At 46.2% G+C, this 15,947-nt stretch overlaps 1 protein-coding gene across 1 annotated transcript in view; it reads left to right on the top strand.

Moving 5' to 3' along the window:
* DRD2 (dopamine receptor D2) overlaps nt 1-8,705 on the top strand; it is a 72,746-nt gene extending 64,041 nt beyond the window's left edge. Inside the window, exons 5-8 of the mRNA XM_028708742.2 lie at nt 1,121-1,320; nt 3,757-3,843; nt 6,084-6,417; nt 7,947-8,705. Coding sequence (XP_028564575.1) covers nt 1,121-1,320; nt 3,757-3,843; nt 6,084-6,417; nt 7,947-8,140 — 815 coding nt within the window. The 3' untranslated portion in view covers nt 8,141-8,705. The remainder of the gene's footprint in view (nt 1-1,120; nt 1,321-3,756; nt 3,844-6,083; nt 6,418-7,946) is intronic.
* Nucleotides 8,706-15,947: the final 7,242 nt, after the last annotated feature.

Genomic DNA, 15,947 nt, shown 5'->3' on the forward strand with positions numbered 1-15,947 from the left:
TTCCATGTTATGTTTATGAATCTGCAATGGCTCATTCAGAGAGACTGGCAAAGGTCCATCTAGAAAAACAGTCCAGTGTGTGTCTCTTGGTCATGCTGAATTTCTGCCACAGCAATATCTGATCTCCTGAGGGGGTGCAAACTTCCACCACTCACTGTCATGGACTGGCTGGATACAGAGGTGTGGTGGGAGGCAGCAGCTGGGTAACACCGAGGGAAGAAGGCCCAGAGTTGGGGAGATGGTGGTGGGATGTTAATGAGTGGTCAGAGGAAGAGGACCAGAGGAGATGTCGGAAACTGCAGAGGTAACAGGGTTTAGTGAGCAGGAAGAGGCTATGGCAGAGAGCAGTCCAGAATCAGAGGCAGAAGCAGAGACTGGATTGGAGGGGGACCCCACGGAAAAATATGAAGCAGGCTGCTGAAGAAGCCTGGGTTTTTTCCCCTTCCTGCTGTGACCAGCTCCCCTCCCTGCTGGTCACCCCAAACCTGCAGCAGTAAGACACGAGTAAAGCAGAAACAGGCAAAACAAAGGAGCCTCAGACTGTTTGGGAAGTAACCAAGGGAGGAGGAGACTTAGAGAGCTGTGGGAAGGTGGGGGTCTTCAGTCTTCATGACTGCCTCACTGGGGCAAGACCTACTGGGAAGAGTTGCTGTGCTCATTAGGCCTGAGCTATTTTGTTTCTTTGAATAAAGGGTTAACTTCACTGACACTTGCGGAGTTATTGCTGACTGGCTCCCGGCTCCCATCTTAACATTCACTCTCCTCCTTCTCCTCCCCTTGTCTCTTAAATAACTTTATGGAACTGCAAGTCAGAAAGACTAGCAAGGCAGGGAGACAGTATGCCACCCCCTTGAAATTAGCAGTGTCTTGGGACGGGGCTGCTCTCCCATGGAACAGTGTCATGTATGTGAAGCTAGATAGGTTCCATAACAGTCATGCAGTCTCCACTGCTGAAGATCTCAAGCTTGCATTGGAGTTTATTGCATTGGGACCAAGTGTGAAGAGGTTCTCCCCCAGAAACATCTTTTGCACCTTCTTGTAGTAGCACAAACTCACATGCAAGCTGGCAGTAGCTCCTAATGGCTGGGACAACGCTCCTGCAATCTCTTGTGTCTTCCAGAGAAGAATGAGTGTTTCATTGCCAATCCTGCCTTTGTTGTGTATTCCTCTATCGTCTCCTTCTACGTCCCCTTCATTGTCACCCTGCTGGTGTACGTGCAGATATACATAGTGCTGCGGAAACGCAGGAAGCGGGTCAACACCAAGCGCGTCGCCGCCACCAATGTGGGCCTGGACCCTGACACCGAGGCCCCACTGAAGGTAATCAGAACCCAAGCAACACCCACACACCAATCTCCATCTCCTCTTTCCTCCCTGTTCCTGATTTATCCCCAAGGATTTCCCATCTCCTCCTTTTCCTTCCCCAATCTTTGCTGTTCGGCGTGAGTGAGCCTGAGATGGCTGTTTGGTTCTCTGACTCAGGTAGGGCTCCTAGGCAAAAGCAGAAGAGGCATCAGTCCTCAGCTGCCGTCCTGGTTTCTGACATCGCTGTCCCATTGCATAGTTAAGCTATGGAGCTCACCTTCCATAGGAGATGGCAATGGCTACCAACTTGGATGGCTTTGAAGGAGGATTGGACAAATTCATGGAGGAGAAGGCTATCCATGGCTGCTAGTCATGGTGGCCATGATGTACTGCCATAGTCAGAGGAAGTAATGTTCCTCAATACCAGTTGCTGGAAACCACAGGAGGCGAGAGTGCGCTTGGGCTTGGGTCCTTCTTGAGAGTTTCCCACAAGCATCAGTTTGGCCACTGTGAGAAGAGAATGCTGGACTATAGATGGGTCATTGGCCTGATCCAGCAGGCTCTTCTTACATTATTGCACCCCCAATATAATAATAATAATAATAATAATAATAATAATAATAATAATAATAATAATTTATTTCTATCCCACCTTCCCCAGCCGAAGCCGGGCTCAGAGCAGCTAACAGTAAAAGTAACACAGTTTACATAAAATCACAATCAATTAATTGAAATACATTCTAAAATCAATTCCTTCTAAAATCAATTCAGAATCAGATTAATAGCAACCATTGGGCTAGAGTTCTATGAGGATTACCAAAGGAGGGGATCAGACAGTGCCTTGGCCAAAGGCCTGGTGGAACAGCTCTGTCTTGCAGGCCCTGCAGAAAGATCTCAAGTCCCGGAGGGCCCTAGTCTCTTGTGACAGAGCGTTCCACCAGGTCAGGGCCATAGCTGAAAAAGCCCTGGCTCTGGTTGAGGCCAGCCTAACCTCCCTGTGGCCCGGGACCTCCAAGATATTTTTGTTTGAAGACCGTAAGGTCCTCCGTGAGACTTACCAGGAGAGGCAGTCCAGTAGGTATGCGGGGGACTTCATCTTCCTACCATGGTTGACTGCCCTTGCCCTTAATAGGCACACCAGGAATTGGGGCAACAGTTAAAAGCATGTTGCTAGTGACACTGGGGAGAGCAGTTCATCACCCTACATACCTCCCCCAAAAAACCTGGAGGCATCCCAGTCCTGTACCATTTAGTGACAACTTCCATAACAATAGCTGAACAGGTGCAAGCTTGAGATCAAAGTGGAAAATATGACCAGGGGCTATAAAGACTGTGGCCCTCAAAGCTTCTCGGCCCATGCATTCGGGCTCTCAATAAATGTTCTAGTTTTGCTGCCTGTCCAAAGGATGGAAAGTATAGAGTTTATCAAACAACTGGGAAGCCACAGTATATGACTGTTGGTCTATCTTTGTTTATTTTTTTGAAGAGGGGTATTCACAAGAATTGCAGGCATAACAATGTAGGAATAACTTTGCTAGATCAGGCCCAAGGGGCCCCATCTTGTCCAGTGTCCTGTTCTCTCACAGTGGCCAATCAGATGCCTCTGGGAAGCCCACTAGCAGGACCCAAGCAGAAGAGCCTTCTCCCTACTTGTGATTCGCAGCCGCTTGTATACAAGGCATGAAGGCAGGACCTCATGGCTAGTAGCCTTCTCCTCCGTGAATTTGCCTGATCCTCTTTTAAAGCCCTCCAAATTGGTGGCCATCCCTGACTCTTGTGGAAGCAAATTCCACAATGCACCCAAGTACTTTGCTTTGTTCAATCCTGAATTTTTCAACATTCAGCCTCACTGGATGGCTCTGAGTTCTAGTATTATGAGAAAGAGAGAAAGAACATCTCTCTGTCCACTTTCCCCACACCACACATAATTGTATACAACACTATCATTTCCCATCACCAGAACTGGCCCAAGACATTTTGGCACCTGAGGTGAACCACAAAATGGCATGCTCCTCCCCTCCAGGGAAGAAGAGGTGAAAATGAAGATCTTCATCAGGAACAAGGTGGAATAAATATATACATTGGAATCTGCTGCCCACCTGAGGCAGTTACCTCATCTTGCCTCAAGGGTGGGCCAGCCCCGCCCACCACCACCCCTTACCCTTTCTCTAAACAGGAGTTGCTCCAGCCCCTTGATAATTTTGATTGGAGTGATTCCCCTGTAAGGAAAGGCTATAGAAGTAATATAGAAAACTTTGCCAAGCTGATCCCTGTTTATTCAGAGAGAGACACACAGTCAGGGCCCTCACATCTATATCCTCCATCCCCCGTCTTCTGAATTTCAAATCCATCTCTCTAGCTCACAGGCCAGACCTAACTCTTCTTACACTCCCTGTTTGTCCTTCCTTGCTTCCCCTCCCTTCCTTGCACTCCCTCCCTCCCCACCCGTAGAGCAAATGCACTCATCTAGAAGACGTCAGGCTCTGCACACTCATCATGAAGACCAATGGGAGCTTCCAGCTTCACAAACGGAGAGTGGTGAGTTGTACTACAAGCAACAGCAGGCTTCAGGCTTGCAGGATCTCTTTCATTTCTTAGAGTCCCTCCAGCTGGAGCCAGGAACTCAGCTCCAGGGAAACAGACATACACTTAGAGAGGATTCCTCTGAGCACTTGCTCTGCTCAGGAAACCTCAGTCTCCCCCCATCCCCAGAGAAAGTCCACCCCAGGATTTCTTCCAAGCTTTCTCCATTTCAGCAAGTCCACTCCACGCAGGCTCCAGGTTTTTGTACAGAGGGCAAGACACTCTCCCAGAGTCCAGCTCCCCAGTGAGTCTGCCTCCTCAACACCATAAACTGCTGCTGTGCACCTCTTCCTTATCTCATGTACTTCTGAGCATGCAGGCAAGGACGTCTCCTGCTCCTCCTCATCACCACCATAAAGGTTAAAGGTAAAGGGACCCCTGACCATTAGGTCCAGTTGTGACCGACTCTGGGATTGTGGTGCTCATCTCGCTTTATTAGCCGAGGGAGCCGGCATACAGCTTCCAGGTCATGTGGCCAGCATGACTAAACCGCTTCTGGCGAACCAGAGCAGTGCACGGAAACACCGTTTACCTTCCCGCCAGAGAACCTATTTATCTACTTGCACTTTGACGTGCTTTTGAACTGCTAGGTTGGCAGGAGCAGGGACTGAGCAACAGGAGCTCACCCCGTCGTGGGGGTTCGAACTGCCAACCTTCTGATCGGCAAGTCCTAGGCTCTGTGGTTTAACCCACAGCGCCACCCGCGTCCCTCATCACCACCAGAGCCTGAGCCAAAGTAACTGGTGGATGAACAAGTTAGTGGGCTGCAGTGCTGAAGAGGAGGAGCAAGTTCAGGGAGTGTTCTTGTCAGTGGCGCTCACTGGTGTAATATTTGCCCCTGACAGATGTCGAACTATGCCATCCTTTGATGCCAGCCCTGAACCTGATTTAAAATGGGGAAATGCCTGATGTTGTTGCTACTGGTTACCTGTATAGCATTATGCAACTCAGGACCCCAGTATCTCAATGACCAGCATTGCTCACATGAAGTGACCTGAACCCCACAACCATCATCTGAGGCACTTCTTTGTGTGCCCTGTCCCTATTCAGAGCATGGCAAGAAGAGTTCATGTCTTTTCAGTGGTGGCCCTCAACTTGTGGAATGCTCTCTCCGAGGAGGCATGCCTGGCACCATCTTTATCTCCTTTTAGGTGCCAGGCAAATACTTTTTTCTTTACCAGCATTTTGGCCCTTACTTTGGGCTAGCACTGTGGCATCTTTCAGTGGGGTAGGATCTGTAAGTCCTGCCATATATTTACGTGGCTGTGTTTTCGGATTTTTATTAGTTTTTCTGACTTGGCCTTAATGAGTGTTACTTTCTAAGAAAAGCAAGTAACAAATATAAATGACATGAAGCTACAGCTCCTACTCAATCCTCTCGCCAGCCCCTTTACCAACCCTCTCCCCACACACCTGACCAGCTCCTCCTCCCTCTACACCTGACCAAACTCCCTTCCCTTTACACCTCACCCATCCTTTTGCCAATCCCTTCACAGCTCGCCCCAACCTCTTTTAAAGGAGGCTATCTATCCACATAACCATTTGAACAATTAAGACATCAGTTCATTTGGCATGATCAGATAACATCTTTTCATATTCCAGAATGAAAATGTATCATCTGAGAGATAGATTGTGCATTAAATCAGAGCCACTTCGGTGTTGAGTGTCTGGGAGAACAGGATTCAAATCCCTGTCTTTGGGCCAGTCATTGTCTCTGTGTTTAACCTACCTCATGGGGTTGTTGTGAGAATGAAACCGAGGGTAGAGGACCCTGTATCCTGGAAGAAAGGTGATATATAAATGTAGTGAAAATAATAATAATAATAATAATAATAATAATAACAACAACAATAATGATGATGATGATGATGATGATGGCATATCAATAGTATATGGAAGCCATGAATTGGATTACAAATGCAATTGTTAAAATCTGGTATTAAAAAGCTGAATGTGGGTCAAAATGCACATTTCCCCTCCCCAGTATTTTGCCTTGAATGGCACGAGCACCAGAGCTACAGATACAATCCTGGCTCCGTCAAGCCCTGCTGCTGCCAACCAGAGCTTAGAATTGCATCCTACACCGCCCCCCCCCCCTTGAGTCACTCTTTGAATGAAGTAATTTAGGTAGGTTTTCTTAAATCCTTTTTGTAAAAAAATAATTAAAAATGGGGGCAAATCTGATCTTTGTCCAGGATGCAGTAAATCACATGGAAGAGATGGAGATGGCAACCAGCACCAGCCCTGCAGAGAAAACCAAACACAAGCCACTTGTGCCAAGTAATGACGAAGTGGCCATGCCAGCTGCTTCCAACCTCTGTGCCAATGCCACTCTGCGGTCTCCCACAGATGGCCCACCAAAAGTAGAGAAGAATGGGCATACGGTGGATAACCCCAAAGCAGCCAAGATATTTGAGATCCAAACAATGCCCAATGGCAAGACGAGGACCTCCCTCAAGACGATGAGCAGGCGGAAGTTTTCGCAGCAGAAGGAAAAGAAAGCCACGCAGATGCTGGCCATAGTGCTTGGTAAGGGTTCCATGTCACTTCCACCTCCAGTTTACAGAAGTTCTCCATCCATCCAAGAACCACCTTCCACTGAGTCTGATAGTAAATTGGAGGCTTCTGGTGCCTTTGTTCTATGTATTTATATCAATTGATATAAACCACTGTTTGCATTCTTAAAGTTCCCAATGTGGGTATTTAAAAAAAAATCATTAAAGTAATAAAGTAGATATAATTAAAATAATAATAATAATTTCTGCAGCAGCCTCTGTCAACCTGATACCCTCCATTGAATATAAGGCGATCAATGGTTACTTCACTGTCTGAGGCAGCTGCTTACTAGGAATCATAAAAGAGAAGGGCAAATGGTGCAGGAATTTCTTGTTGAAATTTGCTGAACAACAATTCCCATCAAATCCAGCTAGAGCTGATGAGAGTTTCAGTCCAACAACATCCAGAGAGCACCAGATTGGCCAAGGCTGATACCAACATAATACATGTTGTTGGACAACAATTCTCATCAGCTGCAGTCAACATGGTCAATCATCAGAGATGATAGGCGTTATAGAGTCCAACCATATCTGAAGGGCCACAGGTTACCCATCCCTGCATTACCATGTGAGGAATTAAATTATAACAACTGCAGCTGCCAAAATAAAGAGGGAAATCTAACACCAAAGATGCAGTAGAAATTGAAAGAGGGCAGAGGTACTTTGGAAAGGTCTTTGACAAAAGTAGTCTCTTCATTGTGGTGCTCAAAACACACCTTCTGCAGGGAAAAGCAACTGTACTGTTGTACCTTAGAAGTCGAACGGAATCCATTCCAGAAGTCCATTCGACTTCCAAAATGTTCGAAAACCAAAGTGCGGCTTCTGATTGGCTGCAGGAAGCTCCTGAAGCCAATCAGAAGCCACAGAAGCCCTGTTGGAAGTTTGGCTTCCAAAAATAGTTCGCAAACCGGAACAGTCACTTCCAGGGTTTGCAGCATTCGGGAGCCAAAACATTCGAGAACTAAGCTGTTTGAAAACCAAGGTACGACTGCGTAAAGGTAAAGGTAAAGGGACCCCTGACCATTAGGTTCAGTCATGACCGACTGTGGGGTTGCGGCGCTCATCTCGCTTTATTGGCCGAGGGAGCCGGCGTACAGCTTCCGGGTCATGTGGCCAGCGTGACTAAGCCGCTTCTGGCGAACCAGAGCAGTGCACAGAAACGCCGTTTACCTTCCCGCCAGAGCGGTACCTATTTATCTACTTGCACTTTGACGTGCTTTTGAACTGCTAGGTTGGCAGGAGCAGGGACTGAGCAACGGGAGCTCACCCCGTCGCGGGGATTCGAACCGCCAACCTTCTGATCGGCAAGTCCTAGGCTCTGTGGTTTAACCCACAGCGCCACCCGCGTATCATGCTGCAAATGGCAAGGAATATCATTTGCTTCTCTGACATCCCCCACATCTGGTGGTAGCACATTGCATAAGTTAACTGCATTCTGTTGTGAAAAAGTACTGGCTGGCCGCTGCAGTGCTAACCTGGCTCCTTTCATTTGTCCTCCTGCAGGCGTCTTCATCATCTGTTGGCTCCCATTCTTCATCACCCACATCCTGAACATGCACTGCAACTGTGGCATTCCCCCGGCCCTGTACAATGCCTTCACGTGGCTTGGCTATGTCAACAGTGCTGTCAACCCCATTATCTACACCACCTTCAATATTGAGTTCCGGAAGGCTTTTATGAAGATCCTTCACTGCTAACTCTCCTGAGGACCAGGTGCATGATTAGCATGGTCCTAATGGGGACCGTGAAGACACCGTGTGTTCTGCCTGGACAACGAAGCAAGCCGTGTTATGGGTGTCATGCCTACATACATTTGTCAGCTGGGTTGAAACCACTGTATTGGTTGAAGGTTGTCTCATTCATGACCAAGGTGGCATTCAGACTCTGGGAGACTGATGAAGAAGAGTTCATTCCAACTGCAACCTTTGCACTGTGCTAGAAACAACAGCAGTTAGGGAAAATGCACCATGTAACACTTGTGGTCTCCAGTGCATTCATCACAGTGATTAGCCGAGCCTAACAGTCGAATGCATTGACTTGCTCGTGTGTAGCTCTGATGGATACATTTCTCACCAAAGACACCACCATCCTGTCTGCTTTGCAATAGGAGAACCTCTTTCTGCCACTGCTCCCCAAACCAGCCAGGACTTCTTAGGATTGTGTCCATTGGCCTTGCCTTCAGACTTCAAGGTCTGGTTGAGCAGGCTGCATAAAGGCATTCAGTAGCCTCAAAACACTGTTGCCAGGAGGAGAATGTAAGAAAATGGAACCTCAGTGCGGAGGACACTGTATAACAATGATGTTTGTGTGTGTGTATATATATATATATAATTGAATGAACTGAGCAGAAGCCCAAGCCAAAAAAATAAGAATAATAAATTAAAATATACAAAATCTTGTCTTGCATGGTATGCATTGTAATTAGTGTCTGCCCGTGATGCTCAAAAACAATAGCCATCTCCACCAGCATCCACCGGCATCCCTTGCCTTCTCCAGCATCTTCTCTGATTACATGCCATTGTCCAGAAGGGAATCCAATGGAGCTGGGGGTGAAAGAGAACTAACAGGCAAGGAGGGATAGGTGGAAGACAAGGAAGGGCTGTAGCTCGGTGGCTTTGCATGCAGGAGGCCCCAGGTTAAATCTCTGGTGGCCCGGCTGGGAGAGAACCGTGCCCCAAATCCTGCAGAGCTCATGCCAATCAATCCAGACAGATTAATGGTCTGGTTAAAGGCAGTTTCCTAGGTTCCTAAATCAAGCATTCAAACTGAAGAAACCTCCAAGGAACGCTCAATGAAGCATAAATTGTTAGGAAAAGACCTAACATAAATTGTTAGGAAAATAATAATTATTTTTATTTATAATAATAATAAATAAATGTTTAGAAAATTTTCAGAAAACGGGGCTCAGGGCGGCTAACAACAAATGTAAAACACTTAATTGATGCAACAAAAAACAGCATAAAATACAGTATAAAACGCGAATAACAATAAATTCAGAATTCAAAAATCAATGTAGGGGGGGAATCCATCCAATAAACATTAGATGATCACCAGGGCTAGCTGGTTAAATTAGTCCTGTTTGGGCCAGTGAGGAGACATGGGGAGAATTAGCTGTGGGATCCCAGAGCAGGTAATCTTCATAAAAAGGGGGGGGGAGGGGAATCAAAGATCAGGCTAAATTCAAATTGAAAGCCAGGCAGAATAGCTCTGTCTTACAGGCCCTGTGGAAGGAAGTTAAATCCTGCAGGGCCCTGGTCTCATGGGAGAGAGCATTCCACCAGGTCAGAGCCATCACTGAGAAGGCCCTGGTCCTGGTGGAGGATAATCTGACATCCTTAGGGCCCGGGACCTCTAAACTATGATTATTCATGGACCTTAAGGTCCTCTGCAGGGCATACCAGGAGAGGCAGTCCCATGAATAGGAGGGCCCTAAGCAGATGCATTATTACAACTACTACTACGATTTATATACTGCCCTATACCCAGAGGTCCTGCATTGTTCACGGTGGGCCCCAGAATTAATTCCTGGTATCTCCAGTAAATTTTTCAAAGGATCAAACAGGTAGTGATGAAAGACTCTCTGAGGGAGCCACAGAGATTGCTGTGTTGGTTTAGATTAGCTGTTGCCAACATCATGCCCATCTGTAATTTCCAGCAACTGCAATTCAGGTTCATGCTGCCTCCATCAGTGGAGTTAGAACAATAGCCAGCATGGCATATGAACAGGGTTTATTTTCAAGAAGGTTTTATCTGAGACATCATTATTCTGGCATGATGGAAACTTTAGCCAAGCTGCGAAAATCTAGCATGCCCCATATCTGTGGAGAGCGTGTTGCATGGAAAGCCCATCTTGCAATGAAGCACTTCAGGCAGATTGGTTCTGCTTGAGTCCCAATCCACGGCAACTTCTAAAAAGCTAACACATTAGGGCAGGGACCTGAATTGCTCTTTCTATGAAGTTCTATACAGGATGGCTCATTAGGGACTCAGGGGAGTGCTCCCCTAATTGCAAATTGGGGTGGGGAAGAAATTTGCTTTAGTTCACATCTGAAAGTGGGGCCACCTAATTCATACTCACTGAAACAATGTGCAAACAGAAACGACGTCACCATTGAGGTATTTGTGGTTCACCATCAAGAAGCTGTCACTGTCGCCCACAGCCATCACATTGAATTGACAGACCCTTTGCCACCCCTGTAACTGCTAGCTGTACCCAGTTCACAGTACCTTTTGTAAGACCTTTGCCGATGTTATACAGTCGGTTAATAATAAAATGGCGTGGAAATGGATCTCTCTGGAATTTAATTCACTAATGCACCTGGTGAATAAGGCAGCACCTTTGAGGTTTAAGCCTAACAATTGTTGATGATCATGTTCTGGGAACGTTGAGCTCTCATTACCTCAGTGTGCTTTACACAAAGTCCACTGTTAACGCTCTGGAGCTTTAGGGGGAACACACTTTTCTCACACACAGAATTCACAGCAGGACTGAAACTAGCTAGACTCAAGTTGAGTCCCTCTCCTCAGTGAAGGGATCCTTCTTCTTCTTTGGTGATCACTCGTGGCCGAGTAAGATTGTCTTCCATAAACGCAGTTTTAAAAGTGAGTCCGTAAGTGACTGTGGAGGGCAATTCTGGATCCACACGTCCTTCCACAGTGGGGACATAGGTTTCCGGGTGGGAGTTGATCATGGTGAGGGTCTGCCAAGCGTGCCTTCCTCTTAGCGCGTTTCTCCCTTTCATCCTAAACTTGAGCGTCTTCAAAACCCATTCCTTCCAGTAGCACCTTAAAGACCAACTAAGTTAGTTCTTGGTATGAGCTTTCGTGTGCATGCACACTTCTTCAGATACTGGAAGGAATTTTTTTTGTTTTGACTATGGCAGACCAACACGGCTACCCATCTGTAATTCAAAACCCATGACACCTTTGGTAAAAACTGTTATCAAATTGGAGTTCTCGCAGGCCAGTGTTTCCCAGTTGTTGGTGCTTTTTAGATTTGCCTTGAGAGAGTCTTTGAACCTCTAGGGTAGGAAAAAAAGGTTAACTGTCAGGAATTGCCAACCACAACTAGGAATGCCAGACCTCCAGGTCTGACCTGAAGTCTTCAGGTTTCCCTGGCCCCCTCCAGGTGACAGGTAAGGCACTTGACTCTCCAGGTGGGTGAGACTGCCTTTACAAAAATATACTGTTGCGAATTTTGGGGTGGGGTAGGCTGTATGCCCAAGTCCCTTCTAATTCCTGGATCCAACAAGGATCTGATTGCTGGGATAGCCAAAGTTTCTTCCTAAATATGGTTCCCTAAATATGGAACATTAAGGGAACAAAGGAAGTGGCTCTGTGCAATAAGACAGGTGAGTGGGATCTCCCTCCCTCAACAGCCTGTTAGTTAGAAATACAAAGGACAGGTGTGTGAGCTAGAAAGAAGAAGCAGGCTGGACAGCTGAGAGATAGAGCCATGCCTGATTTCTGGTGGGATCCAAGATTGCGGCCATGGGGGAAGCAAGCCCTTCCTGAGGTATTGATGCTGCAGGCCCCTCCATCGCAGACTCAGGTTGTATATATGTGTAAATAAACCATGTATCCTGAAGACATCATAGTCTCTGCTGTCCTTCATTCTGAGGAAACCAAACCCTGGGTAAGCAGCTGGAACCCAATGAAAGATTGGGGTGGCATGCAACAATATATTAAGAAGACTGTGCATGCAGCTTGCAAGCTTCAGGCAGGCAGGAACTTGCTGCAAATTATAGCATAGACCCTTGGGAAGGGGATTTGCCTTCCTCTGTTCCCCTCTCCCAATTAGCTTACGTCTCCAAATCCATGACATCACCAGGGGCCTCTCCAGGTCTCAGATTTGGGCCTTGAAATCTCAGGGAATGGGATGCTCCTGACCTGGCAACCTTACCACAACCCTGTGACTGAGATTTCCCAGCTTCTTCCCTACAGATTTGGTGCCATGACCTGAATTTTATCTACTTGAATGACATTTCTCTGTTCTGATCTCACTCAAGTGAAGCTGGGAAAATTGCCGCTCGCTTTTTAATTTTAACGGTGCAAAGTGTGTTGACATTTAAGGTGTTTGAGCCTTTTTAATTAAGAGGGTGGAGAATTGATTTGCAGGATTGAGTCGATTCAGTTGGATTAAGACACAAACAGTCGTCCAGTCGGAAACACGGGTGCTCTCGATAAGTTTGGCATTTCCAGTTTCCTGATCAGGAAGGGATTTGCTGCCTTCCTGTGTTTACAGAGGAAATTAATCTTGTGCTTACATGTAATCCTGTTAAGCTCGCACTCTACAAAAGCTAGTCTAATTGCCGTGGCCCTTTTCTTTACTGTGGGATGATTAGCCTTGTGCCCATTGTGCAAACAGTTTTGCTCCGAAGAAATAATCAAAAGCCCAGGTGGCACAAAGCATGTGGCTACTCATCCATAATACGATGCATTTTTGTACAGTATTTTCACCATTATATGCAATTTTGTGCACGATCTTCCCAAACATATGCATTTTGTTGTTGTTGGAGAACTGCACCTAAAAAAACGGGGAGCATTTCCAAAGCTAGTTGTGTTTTGGTCCACATATTGATTCAGGAAGTGGTACTAGGATAGGTTCCCATTCAAATGCAAATGGAATGACTTTCTCTCCCACCTCTCCTCACCCAAGTCTAGGATGTTGTCCATAAACCCAGAGAGGCACTTCCAGACAGCGGAGACAATGGCAGACCAATAATATAAGACAACTTCTTGTGTGAGTAAGTTGGCTTTCAGAGTAACTTATTAGTATGCATGCATAATTGTAATTGAGTGACCAGGGTACTAAAATGTGGGGAGATACCCCCCAAAACAAATTTACCCTTTAATTCCTGAAGGGTGATGAGAATGGCAAGGTGTTGGAGTAGGGAAATAGGGCTAGAGCAGGCATCCCCAAACTTGGCCCTCCAACTGTTTTGGAACTACAGTTCCCATCATCCCTGACCACTGGTCCTGTTAGCTAGGGATGATGGGAGTTGTAGTCCCAAAACAGCTTGGGGATGCCTGGGCTAGAGTATTCATCTCCACTGTCCTCCTTGACCCTTTCCCCAAAGTTAATAATACCCTCAAGAGGACTACAAAAAGCTAGCTTCTCCACCTTGGTCTAGGAAACTTGAAGAGGAAATTAACTGCCGTCTTTCTGAAGTTCCTGCCTCAAGTTAGATGCCCATTTTATGGATCAGCATCTCAACCCAGACTTCTTGCTTTATTAAAGAGCTGAGCAAAGGCAAGCATGCCCTGTTCTCTCTATGCGCACGAATATAGACTCATCAGTCTGCCTTTATCTGCCTGTGCTTCGAGTGATTGTTGGTAATTTTAGTCGTCCTGATCTGACAAGAATCGCAAATGTGATTGAGGCAATTTCTGGAATTTCTTCTTGCCTGGGGTTCCCACTTGGTGTTCCTTGCTCCCCACAACACCCTCCCCAACTGACTATAGAGCAAATATAGCCTGTGTGGTGGAGAAATTCAAATATATATTGGAAGACCTCCAAGTCAGTGCTCATCACTTTCTCTTGTAGGAGCAAATTCCACTTTTTAACTCACTGCTGTGTGAAAATGTATTTTCTTTTGTCCTGAATCTCCCAACTTTCTTCTTTATTGGATGTCCCAGAATTGTAGTGGTTTTACAAGAGAGACAGAAAAACTTTCTTCCCTTTCTCAACATAATGCATTGCTTTCCACACCTCTGCCTCACCTTTTCTTTAACCTAATGTCCTTTCCTCACATGATCCAAAATAATTGACTGATGAAGTATCTGTTCTAGGAACTTTCCTGGTATTGATGTCAAGCTCACCGGTCGTTAGTTACCTGGTCTTGCTTTCCCCCCTTTTTTGAAGATGGGGAAAACATTTGCCTGCCTCCAGTCTCTAGGGACCTCTCCTGTTCTCCAAGAACTCTCAAAGATAATAGACAAAGGCTCTGAAAATACATCCACAAGCTCCTTTAGTACCCTTGGATGAAGATCATCAGGTCTTGGAGATCTGAATTCATTTAAAGTAGCTAAGTGTTCCCTTAGGGACACGGGTGGCGCTGTGGGTTGATCCACAGAGCCTAGGACTTGCCGATCAGAAGGTCGGCTGTTCAAATCCCCATGACGGGGTGAGCTCCAGTTGCTCGGTCCCTGCTCCTGCCAACCTAGCAATTCGAAAGCACCTCAAAGTGCAAGTAGATAAATATGTACCGCTCTGGCGGGAAGGTAAACGGCTTTTCCATGCACTGCTCTGGTTCGCCAGAAACGGCTTAGTCATGCTGGCCACATGACTCGGAAGCTGTACGCCTTGGCCAATAAAGCGAGATGAGTGCCGCAATCCCAGAAGAGGCCACGACTGGACCTAATGGTCAGGGGTCCCTTTACCTTTACCTTAGGTGTTCCCTTACTACCTCTTTTCCTATCTTGGGCTGCAGCTCTAGATCATTTTGGTTTTGGTTGCCCTTTTCCAGCTCTACAATAGCCTTACAGAGGTGCGGCAATACAAGGCCTGCACTTTCCTTGCGTGAGCAGAACAGCATAGAGTTTAAAAATGCGGGATAAAGCCAGTCTCATATAACACAAGTTCTGCAGCTACAAGTCAAGGTCTTTGTGCTTTCTGTGTTGTTCTGCAGTGAACAAAACAATCTTCTTGCCAGCTCCAGAGCGCTTTTTAAATATAGTGAGCAAAATGTAGACAGAAGAATGAGTTGCAACAATGCGAGAACTACGCTTCAGATGCCCTGAGAAGCCCAAAGTCCATAATTAAGTCTTCAGGTTTGTTAAATTCTGAGAAATCTAGCTGCTGCTAAAAATACAGTATGTTTAGCATGCAAATTGTCTCCAGTGTCAGAGTGCCCTGACAGCTTGAATTTTCCTCCTTCACAGAACGGGGGATCTAAATTCGTGGGTGTGCTACTGAGCCTTCATCAATTCTTAGCCGAAGCTACTTGACTCAAAGCAGCATAAGATACAAAAGACTATCAAATGCGTGCTCATTTCCCTCCTGCCATACTCACTTCTTACCCAGGGTTGTTGTTTTTAATATAAAAAATAATAATCCCTTAATTCTACAGCAAAACATATCAGTGGGAAAGATGGAGCCCGTTTTAGACCAGATATTTAGAGCTTAAAATGGACACAATCTTTTATATTGATTGTGACCATTTTAAAGTGTAATTTTCTCTGACAGAATGTCACAAGAAATCCTGGGCTCCCCATTTGGATTCTGTGCAAAAAATGTTGTAGATCAGCCCTTGCAACATTCAACATTAATCCAGGAATTACAGCGATGCCGTGTAGTGTCTAAACCAGGGATCAGCAAACTTTTTCAGCAGGGGGCCGGTCCACTGTCCCTCTGACCTTGTGGGGGGCCGGACTATATTTTGGAAAATAATAATGAAAGAATTCCTATGCCCCACAAATAGCCCAGAGATGCATTTTAAATAAAAGGACACATTCTGCTCATGTAAAACACACTGATGGCTGGATTTAGAAGGCAGTTGGGCC

Source organism: Podarcis muralis, chromosome 15, assembly GCF_964188315.1.
Source record: "Podarcis muralis chromosome 15, rPodMur119.hap1.1, whole genome shotgun sequence".
NCBI lineage: Eukaryota > Metazoa > Chordata > Lepidosauria > Squamata > Lacertidae > Podarcis > Podarcis muralis.